The 24,282-nt window shown below is 49.1% G+C and overlaps 1 protein-coding gene across 4 annotated transcripts in view; it reads left to right on the top strand.

Moving 5' to 3' along the window:
• ZBTB47 (zinc finger and BTB domain containing 47) overlaps positions 1 to 24,282 on the top strand; it is an 89,717-nt gene that overhangs the window by 56,145 nt on the left and 9,290 nt on the right. For 3 of the 4 annotated variants that reach the window (XM_045002964.1, XM_045002965.1, XM_045002966.1), the window contains exons 2-4: positions 6,054 to 7,433; positions 17,610 to 17,757; positions 20,559 to 20,674. In XM_045002964.1, the coding sequence (XP_044858899.1) occupies positions 6,054 to 7,433; positions 17,610 to 17,757; positions 20,559 to 20,674 (1,644 nt within the window). Of the gene's footprint in view, positions 1 to 3,479; positions 3,571 to 6,053; positions 7,434 to 17,609; positions 17,758 to 20,558; positions 20,675 to 24,282 lie in introns of those variants that run through there. The other variant, XM_045002967.1, reaches the window with a different exon arrangement.

Consider the following 24,282-nt stretch of genomic DNA (forward strand, 5'->3'; position numbering starts at 1 on the left):
ACGAGTCGGGGGAATGTAAACATGCGGGACTCACCTCTGCGGTGCCTCCTGCTGGTTGTCTGAGGAATTAGTTCTTTTCCAGCCTCCAGAGCGCCCTCTGCAGGGCCGGTGTCCCACTTGTAGCTGGCTCCATGATCCTCCCAGACCCTGGTGCCCCTTTACCCTGGGGATGCCCCCTGGCAATACCCCCACCAGTCTCTATGGGTCTCCCCTCTCTGGGAAACCCTCAACCCTCTAATCCTCACCTTGCCTCAGTCTGGGCTTCTGCCAGTCATCACCAAGCCCCCGCTCCCTGGGGCAGACTGCAGGGTAAAAGCCACTCATCATAGGCAAGGGGGTTCGAACCTGCTGCCTTCCTCTGCCTCCCAGTACTTCTATGGGCCTCGGACCAGGCCCGGCAGCCTGGGGAGTTGCCAGCCTGGAGCTCCCCAGCTCCTCTGGCTCTCCCCAGCCCTGCTTCACTCCCAGTACCCTTCCTGCAGGCAGCCAGGCCCTGCTCTCTCCCAGCCTGGGGAGAGACTCCTCTTGGGGCTTCTGGCTCACAGCCTTTTTATACAGGCCAGGTGGCCTGATTGGGGCGTGGCCCGGCCGCTTACCCAATCAGCCCAGCTTAGCAGCTCTCAGCCACAACCTTCTCCCAGGGCTGACTTTAACCCTTTTTCCGCTGGAGTGGGGGAGCCGCCCCACTACAAGGAAAAAAATCTCCGTCTGTCCATCATCAGAACCATTTATAACCTTGCTTATAAATGTACCCTCCAGGAGCTGTGTGGAAGGCCCTGCAGTGGGAGTTCTGTCAGCTGGCCACAGACTAGGACTGGAATGCAGAACAAACTGCACCCACGCTGCCCTGCCAGCCAACATGCTCTTGAAAAGCCAGGACGGGAGGTCAGTCCTCAGGGCCCATTCAGCTCTTGGAGGCTTTGCTGAAACTGCTGACAAGGGTCAGTGCTCTGGATGACTCTTTCCTCTGCAGGGAGGGTCTTGCATACCCGGGCGCTCTGTATACCTGTGAATGTGGCCACATCATGTGCTGCTCTCCAACGGAGAGAGGTTGTATTTTAATTCTTTTTAGCCTCCCAATGCAATTGATGCCTCACTGAACTGGTGGCTGAAAAACTCCTAGCTCTTAGAAGAGCTCACCAGGTGCCATGGGAGATGATCTACGACTTGGAGTCTTGGTCGGTGCTGCCTTGTGCATAGACATTGAACTGAGAATCAGGAGACCTGAGTTTCTATTCCTGGCTCTGCGGCTGGCTTGCTAGTGACTTTGGGCAACTCGCTTCTCCTCCGTCCATCTCAGTTTCCCCATCTGTAAAAGGGGGATATTGATACTGACCTCCTTTGCAAAGGGCTTTGAGATCCATTGATGACAAGCACTGTGTCAGCGCTGGGGATTGTTACTATTTTATTTAAATCTGGATAGGACGTCTCTCTAAAAGTAACGCCCTAGCATAGCCGCAAGTTACTGGGCTTGATTCAGGAATTACTGGGCGAACTTTGGTGGCCTGTGTTATACAGGAGGTGAACCTAGATGATCACAACAATCCCTTCTGGCCTTTCCACCGTGAACGTGAGCCATTGGCTTCCTCTGGATCTCTTGTGGTTTGGTTTGGTTCTCCCCTTGCTTTACGGCCAACGTGCCTCAATTCTGATCTGGAGGCACTTTCCCTGTGCCAGTTCATTCAGTCTCTTCTGTTCTACGTAGGTTCTTAAACTGCGCTCATCACTGTAGTATCTGAATGTCTTCCAGTCGTGCATTAAGCGACTAACATCTGTCACATGTTGTTTGTTCTCTCAGCCTCTCCCTGGGGGAGAAGTGTATGCAGTTTTTGTAATTTTTTTTTAATACAGATACCTGTTGCTGTGTTTTATATTAGAGAAGGCGAGGTCTAAGAAATGTGCCTCGCACTGGGAGCAGCAAGTGGTGAGGTTTGTAACGGCCCTTAGTTCGAGGGAGCTCATTTCACAGTCTCAAACAAGCTGCTCAGAAAGCTGTCTCCTGCAGACAAGCTTTACCCTGATCGTAGAGAGTTCCACTGTGCCAGAGGAGCAGCATTGTCGACTGTGGTCTTCATCGTGGAGCTTTAGATGGACTTCCAGATATCCAGGGCCCAGGCCATTGAACGCCTTGAAGATAAGGAATGAGACCTTGAAGATTGAGTTGCTCTTCTCCCAGTGTAGAGAGCAGAGGACAAGCTGGATGGTTCATGGTAGTCTGTGTTGCTGAGGAAACATACTGTGTTCTCTACTAGTTGGAGTTTCCTAAGCACTGAAGTTTTCATGCCCAAGTATATCACATTGCTATAGACCAGCTGAGAGGTGATGGAAGCGTGAATAACTGAGGCTAGGTCACCCTCTGCCAGGATAGGACCGAGCCTCAGAGCCAGCCAGAGATGATAGAAAGCATTACTCATGGATGCAGCTCTGTGAGAGCTCAGCATCAGCAAGGAATTCAGGAGTACTCCCAAACCACGGTCTGAATTGACCAGTTGTGGGGGTGTTTTAACCAAAGGAGACTGCACCATGCTGGCAGCAGACTTTTCAAAATGCTTTCCTCTGCCCACCAGCATGACCTCTGTCTTGCTGAGTTTCAGCTTCAGTCAGCTGTTCTTCCTCCATGAGCTGATCTTGTCCAAGCACTGGGCCTTCTTGGTGGCAGTGGTGTGGTCACAGGTGGTGAAGGATTAGGTAGAGCTGTGTGCTTCTCCAACAGCAAGAACACTGCACAAGGCAACTAGCTAGCTGTGCAATGCTGTGCTCCGTGGTGGTGAAATATTTTCTTCCTGACCCTGGTGGACAACAGCTTCCATCCTGAAGCATGAAATCTGATCACCTTGATCTTCTCCTGCATGATTGTAAAAGTTATTGGTCATAAGAATGACTTGGCCTTTCTTAAAACAAACTAGCTGTAGTATTTTACTGGCTCTCCTGCAACAGTGAGTTCCACAGGGTGAGTAGGTGGCGCGCCTGTGTGTGTATTTCCTTTATTTGTCCTAAGGCTAATGAGTAAAATTTGAAAATGTCTTGTTAGGCTTAAAGTCACCAGTTCTTAATTGAACTGAGTATTTGGGCTGTTTCTCTCACTCACACTCACACTCACACGTACCAGGGAGATCAGTGCCTTAGCGATACCTTGTACCTGGGGCAGGGAAAGGCTTGGTTCTCTCTCTCTCTCACACACACACACACACACACACACGTACCAGGGAGATCAGTGCCTTAGTCTCACGCGCGCGCACACACACACGTACCAGGGAGATCAGTGCCTTAGCGATACCTTGTACCTGGGGCAGGGAAAGGCTTGGTTCTCTCTCTCTCAGACACACACACACACGTACCAGGGAGATCAGTGCCTTAGTGATACCACACACACACACACACACACACACACACACACACACACACACGTACTAGGGAGATCAGTGCCTTAGTGATACCTTGTACCTGAGGCAGGGAAAGGGTTCATCTTTCCAGCATCTGAAATCTTTATCCAGAGTTCTAGGTCACTTACATATTCTGACTAAATCTCTCCCCCACTGCCCCTCTGCCAGGACCACAAGAAGCTGGAAGGTAATTGCCGCTCACAGATAACGGCTGGAATTACTTTCGCTGGGAGCCCATTGCTGCTTGTGTTTCTCAGCGCAGCTGTTAGGAGGCGTCTTTAATCCACGGCTTGCGAATAAAAAGCACAACAGTTCTAATAACTGAGATTAGTTAGTGCTGCGTGTTGGGGGAGGGGGGCAGCAATCCGGCATGCATGCCTCTCTAGCAGCTAGGCCTAGATTCTCCTGGGCATGCTCTTATCTCATGACTTTATTATGGTGGATTTTTGATCAGTTGAAACAAAGAACCAAGGGGCTAAAGCTATAAAGTGCTCTGAAGACAGCAGGCCTGACTTATGCTAAGGATGCTTTGAGCCACTCCAGTAGCATAGAGGGAGCCTTAAAGTGGTTGAACAAGCTCTCCTGTGCAGCGAGGCTGCCTGGCTGGTATGTAGTAGCTCTCTGCCAGCCCAGCTCACAGCCCCGGCATCGGAGGAAAGGGCTGGTGGAAAATTGTCCATCAGAACTGTTTAGATGGAAAATTGGGTTTTCAGCTAAACTCAGGTTTTCACAGAAACTGTCTGCTTTCCACACACACCTTTTTTTTTTTTTTTTTGGTCAAAAACTCAGACCCAAAAATTGACTGAAAGCCACAAATGGCATCATGGGAGATGTCATTAGACCAGGTAGCCCAGCCTAGAGAGGAGAAATAGGATCATGAGGTAGCTGAACTACAACTCCCATGAGGCACCAGGGCAAGATATTTTGAGTTGTTGCTTTTTCGCCAAGGAGTCAAATTTTTCTGTTGAAAATTTGGGGTTTTGGAGAAAATGATTCTTTTCTTCATCAAAATTTTCTGTAGACAAAAGCCCATTTTCTGACCAGCTCTTAACTAGGAGGCAGATTGGGGACATGGTCAGAGAGCACTGCCCCAAGACTGTTCTGGTTTTCGTTCAGCCCCGAGGCTGCTCTGCCGTATGGTGGGAGCTGGGCAGGTCCCTGAACAGCCCCACAACGCAGGCAGCAGAGCCGGTTGGGAAATGATCTTTTGTTCCTGCAAAAATTATGATGAAAATAAAAACTCTTGTTTCATTTTTTTGTTGACTTTTTTCTGCAAAAGTACTTTCCCCCCACATTTTCAGCAAAAACGTGGAAAATCCTAATATTTTTGGCCAAAATCTGGAATTTTTTTGGGTTGTTCTCAGATGTTTTACAGAAATATTTTGATTTTTGGGGCTGAAACTTTCAGGTTTTGTTTTAACATTGAGAACCTGAAGAATGTTTCTGGCAACCGATACGTCCCATGAAGGTTTCCGTTTTGACAACAAAGCCATTTTTCATAGGAGGGAAAAACATTTTTGAATGAAAAACGTTGACCAGCCATAATGGGGAGTGTAAAGGGGAGTGTAACGGTAGCCTAAAGTCCTCTTTATCCCCTATTTCAGTCCCTCCCTCAAGTGCCGCAAGAGAGCAACTGGGAATTGGGCCCATTCCTTATGGGAATTTGGGGCATATCAGGGATGAAAGATACTAGTATCTAATGTGCTGTAGTGAAGATGGACCTCAATCAGAACCCAAATCCCCCCCACAAGTTGGGGGCGTTCTGATCTGTGTCTGGACCAGGCAGCTCTGGCCGCGTCTCTGCAGTTGTAGTCCAAGTGACTTTGCCTCTTTGCTTAGTGGCTCAGGTGCGCCTTCGTCTCCATTTCAAACGACCATTTAAGCCCGTTCAGCACTGCGTTGGAATGGTAATGACTGACAGTTGATGGGGTGGGGAGGGCGTTTCGCCGTTCATGGTAACGTAGATTTGGTGTTCTCAATCCAGTTCCCAGGGAACAGGTATCCACTGAGCCACAAATTGCATTTGTCACAAATTGTTGACAGTTTCCTCAGACAGATGAAGGTTTGAACTGGCCTGAACTCCCTTTCACACTGTGGATGAGACTGTGTAGCCAAATTCTGAAAGAACTCATATTGACATCAACATGGGGCTTTGTCTCACTCTAGTGGCTGGATCTTGTAAGGAGGTTTGAGTCAGCTATTGCATTTATGGACCTGGGCTTTCAACTCAGGCAGTAGAACTTCGTTCTTTTGAATCCGGAGGTCCCAAGTTCAGACTGCACAGATAACCAGAGCACGGTGGGTGGGTAAGGAGATGGGGACAACTCATTCTCTCAGGTCAGAGACCCACCGCAGCAGATAAGAATAAAGCCTGATGCTTGCAATGTGCTTGTCATCCAGGGATCTCAAAGCACTTTATGGAAGTGGGCAGATATTATTGTTCCCTCTTCACAATTGTGGGGGGACAGACGGGGGAGGTGGTGGAGCCCAGGGCCATGTTACGGTATCAGTCATGGAGTAGAGCCAGGCATATTAGTTATCAGTGTGGTGGTCTGACTACTAGGTTAAGCTGTCTCCCTTGGCATCTAGCTTCTGTCGTGAGGGAGCATTTAAAGGAAAAGGTTTTTCGCTCCTGAATTCTTGCCTCTCCTTTCTTCTCTCTCCCTGCAGCTGATAGTTGAAAAGACAACTGACTACCCTTCCGCTGAATACTCTCTGGTGGAGGATGTAGCCCTCCACTTCACGTGTTTGATGGACAGACTGAATGAGCAGCGCCTGTTTCAGCCGGACCTGTGCGACGTGGACATCGTCCTAGTTCAGCAGAAGAGCATCTTCCCCGCCCACAAGGGGGTCCTTGCCGCGTACAGCCAGTTCTTCCACTCTCTCTTCACCCAGAACAAGCAGCTGCAGCGGGTAGAGCTCTCCTTGGAGGCTTTGACTTCCCAAGGCCTCCAGCAGATCCTCAACTTCATCTACACCTCCAAGCTGCTGGTGAATGCCTGCAATGTGCAGGACGTCCTGAACGCCGCCGCCGTGCTGCAGATGAACAACATCGCCTCCTCCTGCCAGGAGCTCATCAACACCAGGTCCCTCAGCCTGGCCATGGCCAGCGACATGGCCCTGCCCCCCGACGCCTGTGGCAACGCTGTGCCCCCGCAGTACTACTGTGAGATTAAGCAAGAGGTGGACTCTCTGCACCCCAAGATCTACGCCCGGGAAGGAAACGATCCCTACTCGGTGCGAGTAGAGGACAGGGTGGGTGGAGGCAGCAACCAGCACCTCCCGGCTGTGCCTGCCAAGCAGTATTACAAGGAGGAGAAGGACAGTGGCCTGGCCACCATGTGTAAGATAGAGGGCGGGGAGTCCGAGGAGGATCTGGACAGCCAGGGCTCTTACAACCGGGAGCAGATCATTGTGGAGGTGAACCTCAACAACCAAACCCTCAATGTCTCTAAGGGGACGGAAGGGAAGCCCACCGCCAACGAAGCTGCCGCCGTGATCAGCCGACCAGACGGGGATGGACGTGACACCGAGGAAGAAGGGGAGGAGGAAAATGAGGAAGCGGGGGAGGGGGAGGAGGAGGAGGACGCTGAGGTGGGGGAGGAGGAAGAGGAGGAGCACAGCGAAGAGGAAGACCTGGAGGAGACCACCGAGGAGGAGGAGGAAGAGGAGGACGACGAAGAGGCGTCCGAAGTGAAAAGGGAAAAACCTGGGCAGCCCCTCAGGGGGAGCAGGTCGTCCAAGGCCACCAAGTCCACCATGTCCACCAGGTCCCAGGATCTGGCCAAGGCAGTGGAGGAAGAGGAGGGCCAGCGTGGGAGGAAGAGGAAAAAGGAGCAGGATGGGCTGGGCCCGAAAGTCAAGCTGGAGGAGAAGCAGCACTACCCCTGCAAGAAGTGCCCCCGCATCTTCAACAACCGCTGGTACTTGGAGAAGCATATGAACGTCACCCACAGCCGCATGCAGATCTGCGACAAGTGCGGCAAGCGCTTCCTGCTGGAGAGCGAGCTCCTGCTGCACCATCAGACGGACTGCGAGAAGAACATCCAGGTGAGCCGCCGGCATGGCCCCAGGGCGCTGCAGAGGGGCCCGGGCGCTCTGTGCCATCGCCTGGTGACATGCCAGAGGTATGTGGGGATTGGGCATGGTACTCTCCCAACAGAGCCATGAGTGATGCTCCAAGTCCTCAGAGATTGTGGCTGGTGCTCCTTATGGCAGTGAGGTTTGTGTGTGTTGTCCTGGGGCTCCAGTTACCCAGCGCATCCCGATCCCTAGTGGGTGGGGAGGAGAGGCAGTCAGTGATCTACGCTGCGTGGCTCTGACCGCCTTATAACAGGAACAAAACCACTGAGGTACAGTAGAGGCATGGCCCAGAATACTGCTGTGTCCGGTGGGGTCCCTACAGCCTTTGTATTTCAGAGCTTTGTGTTTTAAACACAGACAGGCACAGGTGGGGTCCCTGTCCAGCTTTTCCTGACTGAAAGACTGGGAGGGCTGGGGGGCGGGGTTGTCCCTAAATAACAGGGTCTTTGAGAGGCAGGAATAAAAATGTAAACATGGGGCTGAGGGTCGGGGGTAGGGAATTGAAAGGATCCTGGATTGAAAGCTACATGCCCCGAAATCATAGACTATCAGGGTTGGAAGGGACCTCAGGAGGTCATCTAGACAGTCCAATGCCAGGTGCCCCTGAGGGAGTGAACCTAACAGGCAATGATCAAGTGATCTCTCTCCTGCCATCCATCTCCATCCTCTGACGAACAGAGGCTAGGGACACCATTCTTACCCATCCTGGCTAATAGCCATTTATGGACGTAGCCACCATGAATTTATCCAGTCCCCTTTTAAACATTGTTATAGTCCTAGCCTTCACAACCTCCTCAGGTAAGGAGTTCCACAAGTTGACTGTGCGCTGCGTGAAGAAGAACTTCCTTTTATTTGTTTTAAACCTGCTGCCTATTAATTTCATTTGGTGACCCTAGTTCTTGTATTATGGGAATAAGTAAATAACTTTTTCTTATCCACTTTCTCAACATCACTCATGATTTTATATACCTCTATCATGTCCCCCCTTAGTCTTCTCTTTTCCAAACTGAAGAGTCCTAGCCTCTTTAATCTTTCCTCATATGGGACCCTCTCTAAACCCCTAATCATTTTAGTTGCTCTTTTCTGAACCTTTTCTAGTGCTAGAATATCTTTTTTGAGGTGAGGAGACCACATCTGTACACAGTATTCGAGATGTGGGCGTACCATGGATTTATATAATGGCAATAATATATTCTCAGTCTTATTCTCTATACCCTTTTTAATGATTCCTAACATCCTGTTTGCTTTTTTGACCGCCTCTGCACACTGCGTGGACATCTTCAGAGAACTATCCACGATAACTCCAAGATCTTTTTCCTGACTCGTTGTAGCTAAATTAGCCCCCATCATGTTGTATGTATAGTTGGGGTTATTTTTCCCAATGTGCATTACTTTACATTTATCCACATTAAATTTCATTTGCCATTTTGTTGCCCAATCACTTAGTTTTGTGAGATCTTTTTGAAGTTCTTCACAATCTGCTTTGGTCTTAACTATCTTGAGTAGTTTAGTATCATCTGCAAACTTTGCCACCTCACTGTTTACCCCTTTCTCCAGATCATTTATGAATAAATTGAATAGGATTGGTCCTAGGACTGACCCTTGGGGAACACCACTAGTTACCCCTCTCCATTCTGAGAATTTACCATTAATTCCTACCCTTTGTTCCCTGTCCATTAACCAATTCTCAATCCATGAAAGGACCTTTCCTTTTATCCCATGACAGCTTAATTTACGTAAGAGCCTTTGGTGAGGGACCTTGTCAAAGGCTTTCTGGAAATCTAAGTACACTATGTCCACCGGATCCCCCTTGTCCACATGTTTGTTCACCCCTTCAAAGAACTCTAATAGATTAGTAAGACACGATTTCCCTTTACAGAAACCATGTTGACTATTGCTCAAGAGTTTATGTTTTTCTATGTGTCTGACAATTTTATTCTTTACTATTGTTTCAACTAATTTGCCCGGTACCGACGTTAGACTTACCGGTCTGTAATTGCCGGGATCACCCCTAGAGCCCTTTTTAAATATTGGCGTTACATTAGCTAACTTCCAGTCATTGGGTACCGAAGCCGATTTAAAGGACAGGTTACAAACCTTAGTTAATAGTCCAACCCCCTGCTCAAATGCTGTTAAAGGGGCTCATAATGAGGATTAAAGGATTGGCCTAGTGTCAGAGCGCACTGGCGTGGCACTTTTTAGAGGGCAGGCTGTGGGCACAGAGAGAAAATGGCATAGAAAACTAGGTGACGTAAGGCTGTGATGAATGGTTGGCGCCAATGTGTTTGAAGCCCGTGTTAACAGTGTCATTGCAGGTCCATAGCTCTGACACCAGAAAACTTCCCACCAGAAAACATCCCACCACTCTGACATCACACCCACGGGAGCTCTCTTACTTTAAGGCAGTGGTTCTCAAACAGGAGTTCGCGTACCCTGGGGGTACCCAGTGGTCTTCCAGGAGGTACATCAACTCATCTAGATATTTGCCTAGTTTTACAACAGGCTACATAAAAAGCACTAGTGAAGTCAATACAAACTAAAATTTCATATAGACAGCGAGCTATTTATACTGCTCTGTATCATTTACACTGACATGTAAGTAATATTTATATTCCAACTGATTTATTTTATAATGATACGGTAAAAATGAGAGAGTAAGCAATTTTTCAGTACTAGGGCGGTGTCACACTTTTGTAATTTTATGTCTGATTTTATAAGCAAATATTTTTTAAGTGAGGTGAAACTTGGGGTACTCTTGACAAATCAGGCTCCTGAAAGGGGGATAGTGGTCTGGAAAGGTTGAGAGACGCCGCTTTAGGGTGTTGACAAATGTCAGTTGTAGAACTGCAGTGCCAACTGCTGGGAAGAAACTAAATTGCAGCACTGGAGGGAGTGGACAGTGGTGTGCATCCTCGTGTTATTGTGTAAACGTGAAATACGAACAACAGGGAATCAAGGAAAACTCTGGGTTTCTGTGGCCCCAAACCACTCAAGCATTGCTCTCCTGTTCTGCAGTCACTGCCCTCTGCCTCCCAGTGCGATATACTGAGACACAAAGAAATTGCTTATCTACTGGTGTGAGTGTCTTGGCAACAGGGGTTTGTCTGGTACAATTAGAACCTTGAGCAATGATGACCAAGGATTTTATCAGGGTTGTTTATGTAGACGAGAGGAAAAAATAAAGCTAATTTATTTGTGTGTATGTATGTGTACACACACACACACACACACACACACACACACACACACACACACACACACACACACACACACACACACACATACAGAGCATAACCCCACAAACAGAGCACAACCCCCTCCCAACACACACACACAGCACAACCCTTGTATCCAAATACCCTGATCCAAGGAACTGCTAGCAGGTCTGTTTCTGATATTCCCTCCCAATTTACCCAAATACATAACAGTGTCACTCAATCAGTTCGGATAATCCATGATGCTACTGTATATAGGTACTTATCTAATGTTTCTTGTCATTTTCATACATATACTTAGGCCTTGTCTATAGTAGAAACGGTGCACCGGCTTATCCAAACCGATTTTAAAAATCAGTCAATCAATCCAGTTACATGGATACAAACTCCTAACATAGACACACTTCAGCCAATTTAACCCTGTCTTAAATTGATTTAGCTTAATTTGGAAATTTGCTGCGTGAGATAAAACAGCTTTAATTCTTGCTCTAAATCGGTTTTGCTTTTGTGTCAGCGAATATCTGAATTCAGCTAAATTAGTTTAATCCTTGCTTAAATCGCTTTAAGCATGTCTGCTTTAGAGGTTTGTACCAATTTAACTAGATTTAATGGATTCTTAAAATAGATTCAGTTAAACCAATGCAACTCTTCTAATTATAGACCAAGTCTTCTTTAAGAGTAATTTATTGACTGGCTGCTACATTGGGACATTACAGGTGACATGAACCAATCAAAACCCAGGAAAAGTTTAATAATACTGAATGCTGCAGCTGCATTGGTTAAGCAGTAAAAGTGCACATTTAAAAAAATTCTCCAACGAATCTTCTAATCCATGTTGAACTGTTTTGAATGATGCTATCATGACTAATATATATATAAATCCTTGACAGTCCATTGTTATCCTTCCAGTGCTTGAGTGATTTATTTTTAAATTAATCCAGCTCTGATCTTGTGTGGGTTATTCCTAAAACTATAGCTCTGGGCCATGGGATTGGAGAAGCCACGTAAAATTTGAACTCTTGCCTTTCCATTACCCACGTGTGAGGGACACTGAGGGATAAGGACTTGGCGTAAAAGACGCAGGAAATATAGGCATGCGGAAGGCTTCAAGTAAGATAGGTTCACTCTAAGCATAAATAACATTGCTTATAACCAACTGCTTGTGTCAATATTTCTGGGGGAAATAGGAAGGCACAGTACAGGCCCACCACGGTTGCGAACCTCCTGCAATGGAGAAACCACAGAAGAAGGGGAAAAAAAAATAATGGTCCATAGTTATGGGTAAGGCTACGATTTAGTCACAGGTATTTTTGGTAAAAGTCATGGACAGGTCATGGGCAATAAACAAAAATTCACATCCCTGACCTGTCCATGGCTTATACTATAAATATCCCTGACTAAATCTTGGCGGGAGGGCACCCAGGGGAGTTGCTGCTGGAGGGAGAGGCGGAGCCAGCCATGATACCAGCTGCCGGGGGCTGCTGGAGTACCAGCTGCTCCGGCCACCCTGGAGATTGCTGCTCAGGTGGTCCCCGGGCCCAGCTGCATCACCTGAGCAGCGGCCGGTGCAACTGGCCCTGGGGCTGCTCCAGCAGCAGCCGGTGTGGCTGTCCCCGAGGCCACTTGAGCAGCTGGCCTTGGGGCCAGGTGCTTGGGTGACCCTGGTGTCAGCCACATTGGCCGCTGCTGAAGTCACGGAGGTGGCGGAAAGTCACTAGAATCCGTGAGTTCCGCCACCTCCGTGACAGACACGGTGCCCTAGTTATGGGCAGTTCTGGTGTCCTTACTCAGGTTGAAGAGTACTTTATCCCAAGCTTTCCTATTGAAGTCAGCTGGCCAGATCGTCACCTGTTGTAAGTCAACATAGCTCCATTGACGTCAATAGCTACATCAGCTCCACCAGCTAAGGTTCAGACCCACTTGCATCCACTCGTGCAGTAAGGCACTGCTCGACATGAGTTCGAATATCAGAACCTGGGTCTAAGGTCCTGAGACTGAACTTAAAGCAGAGTTTAAACTTCTGTGTACTGTATGAATTACACACACAAAAAAACTACATCAAAATATTACGGTTGCAATCTCCATAATTCAAAAATGTCAGAATTAAGGTTGCCCGTGCAACCTTAATTCAGCCCCCTGCATGTATGCATGATGGTACAATCTTTTTAGATGATCAGATACTGTTTTTTTCCCCACAGACCCTTGCCTCATTCAGTGCACAGGATAATTATTCAGTATTTGGTTTCTCCTCATTATTCAGTGTAAGGGAAGAGGGGAGGGTCCCAGAACCCAGACTCCAGCCTGAACCGGAATGTCTGCACAGCAATTTTTAGCCCCACAGCCTGAGCCCTGAGCCTAAGTCAGCTGACACGGGTCAGCAACGGCCATGCTGCTGGTCTTATGTTCCAGTGTAGAGGTACTCAGCAAGGCAGGAGTCCCTTGGAAAAAATGGTCGGTGATCATGTAATTAAAGATTGTATCATCATGTATATGCACAAGGGAACAGAATTAAAATTGTACAGACAACCTTAAATCTGGCATTTCCTAACTTTTGAGTGCTAGACTTCAACCAAAATTACAACTTTTCTGAGAATTTTCAGGCAAGTATTTTATTGGTTTGAATTTAAACTAACCTATTTTATAAATCTACATACAAATCATTGTGCATGTGAAGGATTTTTGCCTGGTACGGTTTTCTTGTACAGTTGAGCCTTTTTTTTTTTTTTTTAAGTCTTAGTGCAAATCTATAGAAGTTTTTTGTGCATTTTTGTGGTAAAATAAGTATTTTGAGTGAATTTATGTTCTTTCTGCGTCTGACAGTGATGCTAAGCTTGTACGGCAGTGAGACGTTCAGTTCTTTGATCTGTGCATTGAGGGGAATAGCACTGTGGAATATGAAGAGTGCTGTGACATTGTGTCGGCTTGGGGAAAGTACAAGTATCTTAACAGGAAGGAGGTTAGAGAGTAGGGCTGGTTGAAAACACATGGATGACATTTCTTTCAACAAGAAATGGCTTTCTGAATAATACGAATGTGCTGGACAGTGCTCAGAGCATAACAGGGATTGTGTAGTTAATGAGGTGGTTCTCTGTGGGACGTCCAGAAGCTGCAGAAGTTGAAAGGTGTGTAGTGAATGAAGGAGGGGACTTCAGGAAGAGAAAGGAGGGTCTTGAGGCTAAGGCAAATGCTGCCTTGAAGAATTGGAATCAGTCCCTGCCTCTGCCACTGAGTTACTACATGATGCTGGGCAAGTCACTTAAACCAAACTTCCCAGGTGGCCATTGTGTCTTCTTTAGTTCTTCCTTTCTGGGTTGTCCGAACTTCAGACACCTGGGGTGTGACTTTCCGAAGTGCTGAGCATTCCCAATCTGAAGTCAGTGGGAGCTTTGCTTTGAACATATAAAGCACTAGCTAATGCAGGGGAAGGAAAGCTCGTTCTCCGGAAGGGCTGAGCTATGGGTTGTGGCCAGAGCGCTGAACGCTGAAGACGAGGCGTGAAAGGACTCTGGTAGCGTGCGGGCCTGTTGAAGATCTTGGGAGAGAGATGGGGAACTGAAGCAGCAGACACATCTGATCCCGTCCCCGAATGGATCCCACAACACTTTACACACATGGCTAACCGATGTCGAGCAAGGCTAGGCAGCGATTCGGGCAGGCAAGGGAGAACAGTTTTCCCTCCACACTGAGAATGCAGATAAACTGGGATTGACAGAATAAAGTGGCCAAAAATGGAGTTAAGCCCGGATGCTAGATTTAACACATTGGTGATTACACAGAGTGCCCCGGGGTCTTACAAGCCCCAACCAAATTACAGCATGTGCTGCAGGGCAGTGCCCCCTCTGCTGGGGCTTTGATTCAACACCGGACTTTACCTTGGTGAGTCAGTAATTTGTCACTTCTTTCAGCAGTCTCCAGACCGTGGGGGATTCCCATCCAAATGCTGGCCAAGTCCAACCCCGTTTAGCCTCTGTTCTTCCCAGCCCTGGCGGCCGGAGGTGGCGTGGCGGCGGAAGCCTACTGAGCTGGCAGCGTGAGAAGCAGAGAGTGGGTTAATCCCTGCAGTTCTGCCCGTGCTCTGAGCTGTGCTCCTTAAATGGGTCTTGATTTGCAGTCAGTCTCCTCAGGGAATGTGACAGATGCAAACTTTGGGACGTGGTAGGGGTGGGGATTAGCAAAAGGAGAGGGTCTTGGGAGGCCAATAAAAGATAACTGCGGCCTGTGAAGGGGCGCCGTGTCCCTGTGTCTCATTGCTGCTGGGGAAGCACAGCTAAGGGATTACAGCCAGCGGCACTATCCTGTCTCTGACTCCTTCGCGGTGAAGATGTGTTCAGGACACTGGGATGCTTGATCATCCGAAGTCAGCGATTCCTTAGCAATCCTGTGACTTGCCTATTCCAAGGGGCAGCTGTTTTCCCCCTGAAAGTTATCGCCTGGAAGTGGAGCAGTGAGCGCTAGAGCCAGATTATGGCTCTGCGAGCCACTGGCCGTTGGCTACGGCTAGTAGGGAAACAGGTGTAGTTCCTGAGCAGGGTGGAGCAAGGTGATCTGCCTGTGCATGGCTTAGCGCCACTAGGGGGCAGCTGATGTGGTGGGGCAGCTCGCATCTCTGCTCTTCCCTGCATCCTGCTCCTATTCATCCCTTGCCCTAGGCCCTGCAAGAGGCTGTTGAGCAGCAGCAGATCTCCCAGAGACGGCGCTGCTGCAGGGAGGGGCGTGGTAATCCAGCAGGGGCACTCTTCCCCGGGCGGCTGGTGCTGACCCAACGCCCAAGCATGGCAGTAGAGGGCACTGTGCTGAGCGAGGCCCTCTTCTGAACGTGACATAAAACTGAAGCTGTGGCCGACTGGCCATTAACGATCCCATAGCAGCTTTTTGGTCAGATTCCCCTGAGATAACTATATTCAGCCTCCGTAAATCCCTCCTGCAGTGACAAGTGGGATCAGTAGTCTGGTGTTATACTGTGTTATATTACCCCCACCCCCCAGAGAAGGCTGCAGTTCAGTGAGGGGAACGAAGGGCTCCCTGTGTGTCCTGTAGCAATGAGTGGTGCTTGTCACGAAAGAATTCGGTGAAGCCGTATCAACTCCCCTGCTCGCTCTTGCCCTCAGTGACGCTCATTCCCGCTGTCATTCCCCTTCGCGGTGACGGCTCCCAGCGAAAGCCTCAGGAGTGCGGAGAAGGTGAAGCCCCACTCGTGGTGGCTGACCGGTCAGTTCCAGCCGAGGCCCTTAGCTAATGAAATCTGGGGCTGCAGTGCCTGCTCCTGCGGGAGGACTGTAACCTGTCAGGCAGCGTGTGGTAAGTGGATAATTTAGGACTTTGTGGGGTTCTTCATGATCTGGTGCTAGCTGGAAAGACAGTGAAGGAAACCTGGGCATGCGCTGGGCTCTGACTGCGAGACTGTAGGCGATTGTGCCATGTGAGCGTTATTAGTTACATTACGGTAGTGCCCCAGTCAAGGATCAGGGCCTGCATTGTGTTAGGTGCTGTACAGGCAAGTAACACAGACAGTCCCTGCCCCAGAGAACCCATGGTCTTGGCGATTCTGTGCCCAGCCGATGCTGATGTCTGGCTGGACTCCTTTGGGATGGCTGCTGCTTTCGTGCTAGGCCTGAGTCACTGTGGGAGCTGGTATGGCCTCAGGGGAATACAAGGAACTTCCATGCAGTGGCAGACGAGCACTGGCTGAACACACTGCATGCTGGGATACCACCATCCCCAGCTGGCAGGCAGCCCAGGGAATCTAGTGCCCAAGGACAAGCCGGTCCTGGCGCAGGTCCCACACTGTAGTGCAGCTAGCAGCTGGGAGGGTGTCTCCAGGCTCTCTCCACCCTGTGCCTCCCCCCTCCCTAGACTATGTACAGCCAGGGAAGAAACTGGCACTAGCCTGAAGCTGAAGAGAAAGAGAGGCTGAGCCAGGCAGTCTAGGAGGTTCTGGCTGAGGTTTGATTAGTCTTTCAGTTCATTTGAATCCAAAGCGAAGCTCCAGGGGATACAAGCTCAGGAGGATCCAAATCAGTCTTGCAAACACCACTGGGTTTTAGGTCGATGCCCCCCAGCGTTGTTGATGGTTTGAAGACACACAGTCTATGGCTTATGTTCCGAACGACACCCCAGGCTTGCTGGGGTCTAGGATATCCATCCTCCTACCCACATGCTGCTGCTTAGTCCGTTCACCGTAACTCTGTTTGCCTCTCTGCTTGCTAAAGTAAAGATGGTAACGTCCTCTGCCCGGGGGAGGAAAGAGAGGATCTGCACAACAGCAGATACCGAGCCCCACCGCCACACATGTCCCACTCCCTGGGATCCAGCCCTCCAGCCCTCATGCGTCAGAACTGCACTGGATCTACAGCACAAGCCCTCAGCAGCCAGCACCCAGGGTGAGAGCAGCCAGCGCTGCACCCTATAAACTAGGGCTGGTCAAGAATTTTCCCTCAAAACTTTTATGACAGCGAATTGGATATTCGGCTCAAGCTGAACGAGTACCTTGGGGCTTTTCGACCAAAGGTCACCATTTTCTGTGAGAAAATTTCAAGAAACTCATTTGTTTTCATTTTTGACAAAATGTTCCAGGTGTGGGATTATTCTGTTTCCCGACCTGCTCTGCTACAACCATGTGGTCCCCATTGGGGTAGCCAGCTCTGTTGTTTGGTGCAGAAGGGCTGGGGTGGGGCGTTGCTCTTCCGTGCACTCTCCTTCTCCCTTGTAGAACTCAACTGGGCAAGAGGAGTGTGATGGTTGGGAGTGCACAGGGGAGCAGCGTAGAGTGAAAAAATTCTGTCTGGACCCCCTATCATACCCACCCACTGTAAGGCGACAGTTTGTCCCATGATCCTACGTTTTAATTTTGTAATCTGGGGACCCTTCCCTGTATATTTCCCCCTCTAGCGTATTTCAGCCCCTGTCTTATTCTTCTCTTCCCTTGCAGTGTGTGACATGCGGGAAAGCTTTTAAGAAACTCTGGTCTCTGCACGAACACAATAAAATTGTCCATGGCTACGCGGAGAAGAAGTTCTCCTGTGAAATCTGCGAGAAGAAATTCTACACCATGGCACATGTGCGGAAACACATGGTTGGTGAGTGCATGGGTGTTTGTGCTGGGGCTGCGGGGGCATCACGATTAATGGAGATGCAGTTTAACCCTATTCCTAGACTGCGCTGAAGAAGTTTCCCACATCTCTCTTAAAAAACTGAAATTAGAGCTGGGCAAATGACAGATTTTTCAGTTCATTGGCAGTTCTGAAAAACGGGGAAAAATAGGTTCCGGTTGAATTAAATGTTTTATTAGACAAAATCAAACCATTTCAATTCTGACCATTTTTAATGTTTTTGAAATTTTTAAATAAAATTCATTTGAAGCCAAAAAATTGAAACTTTTTTTTAACAAAAGTCTAAACAAAATGTTTTCGTTTTTCTGAATTGCTTTCAAATGAACAGGTCAGCAAAATTAACTTGTGAAAACGTTTAGGTGTTGTTAAACCTACATTTTTGCTTGAAAAAAAAAAATTGGCCGAAAAATTTCACCCTAAATGAAATGTATGTGTTCTTGGGAACTAGTTTATGGAGGCGATGAGAGACGGGCGCTTTAGAAACAATGCTGTTTTCCTTTTGCTAATAAAGTTCCTTGTTGAGCGTTAGAAGAAAGCGACTCTTACGGGGAGTCTTTTCCGTTGGCAGGTTGTCGTTGTCACACTTTCAGGGTAACTACACCTCTACTTTCCCGCTGAGATCCAGTTCAGGAGTGCCCAGTCCAGTCTCTGGCCTCCAGCCATCACCTGTAACTGGGCAGGGACCCTTGTCCCACTCCCTTCTGACTGGTGGTTTATGGCTGCACAGCTCCCTGCCACACCCTATGATATCTCCAGCAGACCTGACAGACACCTAGCCCCCTGCTCTTTACTTTCTCTCCAAAGACAATGACAAGGGTTTTTTTACCGGTGACCACTCAGCTTTTCCAAAGGTCCTGTCTGTTTGCTGAATCTGAAGGAAGCCTATTTAAACTCAACCTTTTATACCCGAAGTCTTGCTTTGTCTCCCAGCCTCCTGAAAACGGGTAAAATCAGTCACTTCACCCGTGTTCCAGGAGCTCAAGCTTCAAAGGCTGGGAATCTACATAGCCAGCCTTGAGATTTTGCATAAGTCGCCCTCTGGTGATTCCATATTCCTCAGGAAACCAACTCAACGAGCCAAGAACACTCAAATACACGTCGCCTGTATTGATGCAGACAGCTCATACTGTTTGGTCCGTCTCAATGGCTTTTTGAGGTTTTCCTGATTTAAACATAAAATACAATATGCCCGCCCCAAAGATGCGGCATATAGCTGCAATATCTGTCACAGGTCTCAAGTGGCTTGTGATAGAATTTAAGTGTGGGTCTGCTCAGAAAAGTGACTATATAAAAATGACTGTAGACGGGTCGGACTCACCCCTGCGGCGCCTCCTGCTGGTGACTCCGAGAATTAGCTCTTTCCAGCACTGGAGCGCCCTCTGCAGGCCGGTGATCCGCCTGTCCTCTGGCCCCCGTATCCCTCCCTGGACCCGGTGCCCTTTTACATGGGGGTGCTGCCCCCTGGCAGTAACCCCTTTCTCTCTGGGTTTCCCCTCCTTGGGGAACCCCCACCCTCTAGCCCCACCTTGCCTCAGTATTGGCCACTGCCAGTCATTGTCTAGCCCCACACTCTGGGGCAGACTGCAGTATCAGCCTACTCATCACAGGCAAAGGGGTTTGGACCTGCTGCCTTGGCCTACCCCTGGGCTGCCCTCTGCAACCCCCAGTACCAGTTGGCCCTTCGCTAGGCCGCAGCCTGGGGCTTTGTAGGCTGGAGCTCCCCAGCTCCTCAGCCTTTCCCCAGCCCTGCTTCACCCTAGGTACCTTGCCTATAGCCCCTGCAGCCAGGCCCTTCTTCCTCTTCAGGCAGAGGAAGACTGTCTTGGCTTCTAGCTTCCCTGGCCTTCTTATAAGGCCCTTGGCTCAGTTTGGGGCGTGGCCCCAGCTGCAGCCACTTCCCCAATCAGCCCAGCCTAAAGGCTGCTTTCTCCAGCCTCGGACCCTTCCCAGGGCTGTTTTAACCCCTTCAGGGCCGGAGCAGGGATCCACCCTGCTACAATGACCCTTTCTTTTCAATGGCTTTTAATCAGAGTCAGAGTAAACTGCGGCAGGACGAGCTTTTGGTGCTTGTTAGCCCTGCAGAGCCAACACAGCTATGGGAGAGTGAGCTAGGGTCTCTTCCTCCTTGTGCATGTTAATTAAGTTACATGGTCAAAGGCTGCTCTTCAGTCATTGAGGACAGTGGGGATTGAAAGGAGTAAGAGCAGGCAAAATGTGGCCTGCTGGTTATATGCATGAGAAGGAAAGACTCCAGCTCGACTCTGAGATCCCAGGACGAGTTTGTAGGGCTGTTGGTTAGGGAAAAGCCTCTCTTTACTGAGCAAGTTTCACCTGGATCTATTGAAAGACAGTAGTTACTACTCTTTATTAAAGAGAAACAAAATAGGAGGTAGCACAATTTTTTGTTTCAAAATATTAAAAGAGAGGGTGATGAATACAAAAGTTCAGAGAATACACTGGCAGCTAGGCAGCACGGCCAGTGAGTTATGAGAGGTGTGTGTATTGTTTCATAAAAGTTATCACTGTTTATTTAAAATCACGTCATGCCATTTGCCCCATCTTTCCCGAGCTAGCTCAGCTGTTAATCTAACACAGATGTTAAGTAGCTCCATTTCTCATTCATTCACATGGCAAAGTCCGGATTGCCTTACTTTGGCGTGCCAGCAATGGGCTCCGTCTGGAGGGAGCACCGGGGCGTTCTCACTATTACGGTCACTTTGTATCACCTTTCCCTTCAAATTTTATTGCCTTTTTGTCTTCATTTGTAGCTCACACCAAGGATATGCCGTTCACATGTGAGACGTGTGGGAAGTCGTTCAAACGCAGCATGTCCCTGAAAGTCCATTCTCTTCAGCACTCCGGGGAAAAGCCTTTTAAATGTGAGGTAAGAGAAGAAATTCTGCAGACACCCCCTCTGCAAAAAAAATCCCTCCCCCCACACTCTCAACATGGTGAGTCACCTGCTTTCTGCTTGGGACATCCAGTCTCAAATTAGCACACACTCATGCCCGGCCCCCACCACAAGCCCTTCTGCATCTGAACCCTTTCGTGCTTATCGTTTCCATTTCTTGTAACCCAGAGGATCTTTCTGTCATCCAAGCCTTGCCATATGCTTTACAAAGGCTAATTTAACCTTCCATAAGGCCCTTGGGAAGGAAATAATACCTAACGAACCAGCTAGTCATCACCAGGGATCCTAGTTTTCCGTGATAAAACCCACCCCCGAAATTCTCTAATTATAAAGAACTCTCACATATCCGGGTTTTCCCACAATTAAAATGAAATCTGATGGCCTGAGCCCCGCCGTCTGGGGTTGACGGCCCAAGCCCCGTCAGAGTCTCTGTAAAAATGCAAATTCCGTGTTTTTCCGCAGCAAACGGATTTCGAGGATCCCTGCTCATCACTAGTGTGAGTGTTCATCACTGCCCCCTTTTGGGTGTAATTTGAATAGCCAACAGTCTCCTAGCCCAGGTAAGCTGTGCTTCTGGAGCAGAGCTCTGTCCCCCGTGGTCTCTGTGGATGGCCGCTCTTGCCATCAGTAGCCATAGCGGGCAGCAGACTAGTTACATTAGTACTGTGCTCATTTTACAGGCAGGGAAACTGAGGTCTTAGAGATTCTGACTTGCCCAGACTCTCATGAGTAAATAAGCTGGGGAAGGAACCCAGGAGTCCTAGCTCTCAGTACTGCATCTTACCCACAAGCCCATTACTTCTGTCTGCTACCAGCTTTCACTCATTGTCCTGCGGAGCAAGTTAAAGGCTTACGCCGACCTGTAACTATCGGGGGTCAGGAAGAAACTTTCCCAAGGGGCAGGTTATCCCATAAAGTACCTATCTGAACTACCCTTTGAAGCAGCTGGTGCTGGTCACTGTTGGAGACAGGATACTGAACTAGATGGACCATGAGTCTGATCCAGTGTGGCAATTCCTGTGTTTCGGGGAGGAAAGCAGCGGGACGGTTTGGGGCTGGCACTGAGATAGAGGTTTACACCTCCTAGGTCACCAATCCACAACCAATGGCTCTTTCATGAGGGATCTCGGCCCAGTTCTTATTGGACAGGCATCCATGCCACAAAATCAGCACTGCAACTGGCACTAGTTGCTTCCCTCAGTGGATATAGTGTATTTAGATTTTCAGAAAGCCTTTGACAAGGTCCCTCACCAAAGGCTCTTAAGCAAAGCAAGCAGTCATGGGGTAAGAGGGAAGGTCCTCTCATGGATTGGTACCTGGTTAGAAGATAGGAAACAAAGGGTAAGAATAAATGGTCAGTTTTCAGAATGGAAAGCGGTAAATAGTGGTGTCCCCCAGGGGTCTGTTCCGGGGCCAGTCCTGTTCAATATATTCACAAATGATCTGGAAAAGGGGGGTAAACAGTGAGGTGGCAAAATTTGCAGATGATCCAAAACTACTCAAGATAGTTAAGTCCCAGGCAGACTGCGAAGAGCTACAAAAGGATCTCTCAAAACTGGGTGACTGGGCAACAGAATGGCAGTTGAAATTCAATGTTGATAAATGCAAAGTAATGCACATTAGAAAATTATACATATAATATTATGATTCTAAATTAGCTGTTACCACTCAAGAAAGAGATCTTGGAGTCGTTGTGGATAGTTCTCTGAAAACATCCGTTCAATGTGCAGCGACAGTCAAAAAAGTGAACAGAATGTTGGGAATCATTAAGAAAGGGATAGATAATAAGACAGAAAAGATCATATTACCTCTGTATAAATCCATGGTACACCCACATCTTGAATACTGCGTGCAGATGTGGTCGCCCCAGCTCAAAAAATATACATTAGACTTGGAAAAGGTTCAGAAAAGGGCAACAAAAATGATTAGGGGTATGGAGCAGCTGCTGTATGAGGAGAGATTAATAAGACTGGGATTTTTGGGCTTGGAAAAGAGACGACTAAGGGGGGATATGACAGAGATCTATAAAATCATGACTGGTGTGGAGAAAGTAAATAAGGAAGTGTTATTTATTCCTTCTCATAACACAAGAAATAGGGACCACCAAATGAAATGAATAGACAGCAAGTTTAAAACAAACAAACAGGAAGTATTTTTTCACACAACACACAGTCAATCTGTGGAACTCCTTGCCGGAGGATGTTGTGAACACCAAGACTATAAAAGGGTTAAAAAAAGAACTAGATAAATTCATGGTGGATAGGTCCATCAAGGGCTATTAGCCAGGATGGGCAGGGATGGTGTCCTTAGTGACCGTTGGCCAGAAGCTGCGAATGGGCGACAGGGGATGGATCACTTGAAGATTCTCTGTTCTGTTCATTCCCTCTGGGGCACCTGGCATTGGCCACTGTCGGAAGACAGGATACTGGGCTAGATGGACCTTTGGTCTGATGCAGAATGGCCGTTCTTATGTTCTTATGTTCTCATTGCCTGAATAAGGAGAGGGAGCCAAGGATTGAATGGGCACGAGACCGAATGACCGTCTCGCCCACTGAGTTGGTCATCCAGGCTCTGCGTTGAAGCACCTTGAGAAGGCAGCATTGTGGGTAGCTTGCACCACCTCTGCCTCTGCAGTTGCTACTCGATGGATGCAAAGAGAGCCCCGCACTGGAAGCCTCTTTGCTCTGGTGCTCTCCCCTGCCTTTCTATAATTGTTTTTTTAATGGTAATAAACAGAACATAGTTTGAATTAAGAACTTGGGAGCAGTGATGAGCTGCCAAAATCTTAACAACTGGTTCCCTTCTCACCCCACAAGGGGGTCGTGGCCTGCCCCTGCTCCCTGGGACTCCTGCCCCATCCAACCCCTGCATTCCTTGATGGCCCCCCCGGGACCCCTACCCCATCCACCCCCTTCCCTGTCCCCTGACTGCCCCCTGCCACCTCATCCAACCCCTCATCTCATTCCTGATGGCCCCCCAGGACCTCTGCCCCATCCAGCCACCCCTTCTCCCTGACCGCCCCTGTAACCCCTGCCCCTGACTGCCTCCCACTGCCCCATCCAACCCCTGCTCCTTCCTGACTGCTCCCCCTGGACCCTTGCCGCCATTCAACCCCCCAGTTCCCCGCCCTCTGACCGCCCCGACCCCTATCCACCCTCCAACCCCCGACCACCCCCCTGAACTCCGCTGCCCTCCATCCAACCTCCCTGCTCCCTGCCACCTTACCGTGCTGCCTGGAGGTGCTACAGCCGCGCCGCTCGGCTGGAGCTGGGCCACGCCACTGCCGCGCAGCACTTGGAGCACCGGGTCAGGCCGAGCTCGCAGCCCACCCCCGCTTCCTGCGAATCAGCTGTTTGCGCGGGAAGCCTGGGAGGGCGGAGAAGCAAGCAGTGGCCTCGCGCTCAGGCCCAGGGAGGCAGAGGCAGAGCTGGGGTGAGGAGTGGTTCCTGTGCATGCCCCTCCCTGGGTTACCTGCTGCGGTGCAGGCATCCCCCCTGCCCCAGCTCACCTCTGCTCTGTCTCCACCTCCCTGGGCCTGAGCGCAAAACCGCTGCACTGCTTCTCCGCGCTCCCAGGCTTCC

This window comes from Mauremys mutica, chromosome 2 (genome assembly GCF_020497125.1).
Source record: "Mauremys mutica isolate MM-2020 ecotype Southern chromosome 2, ASM2049712v1, whole genome shotgun sequence".
Lineage (NCBI taxonomy): Eukaryota > Metazoa > Chordata > Testudines > Geoemydidae > Mauremys > Mauremys mutica.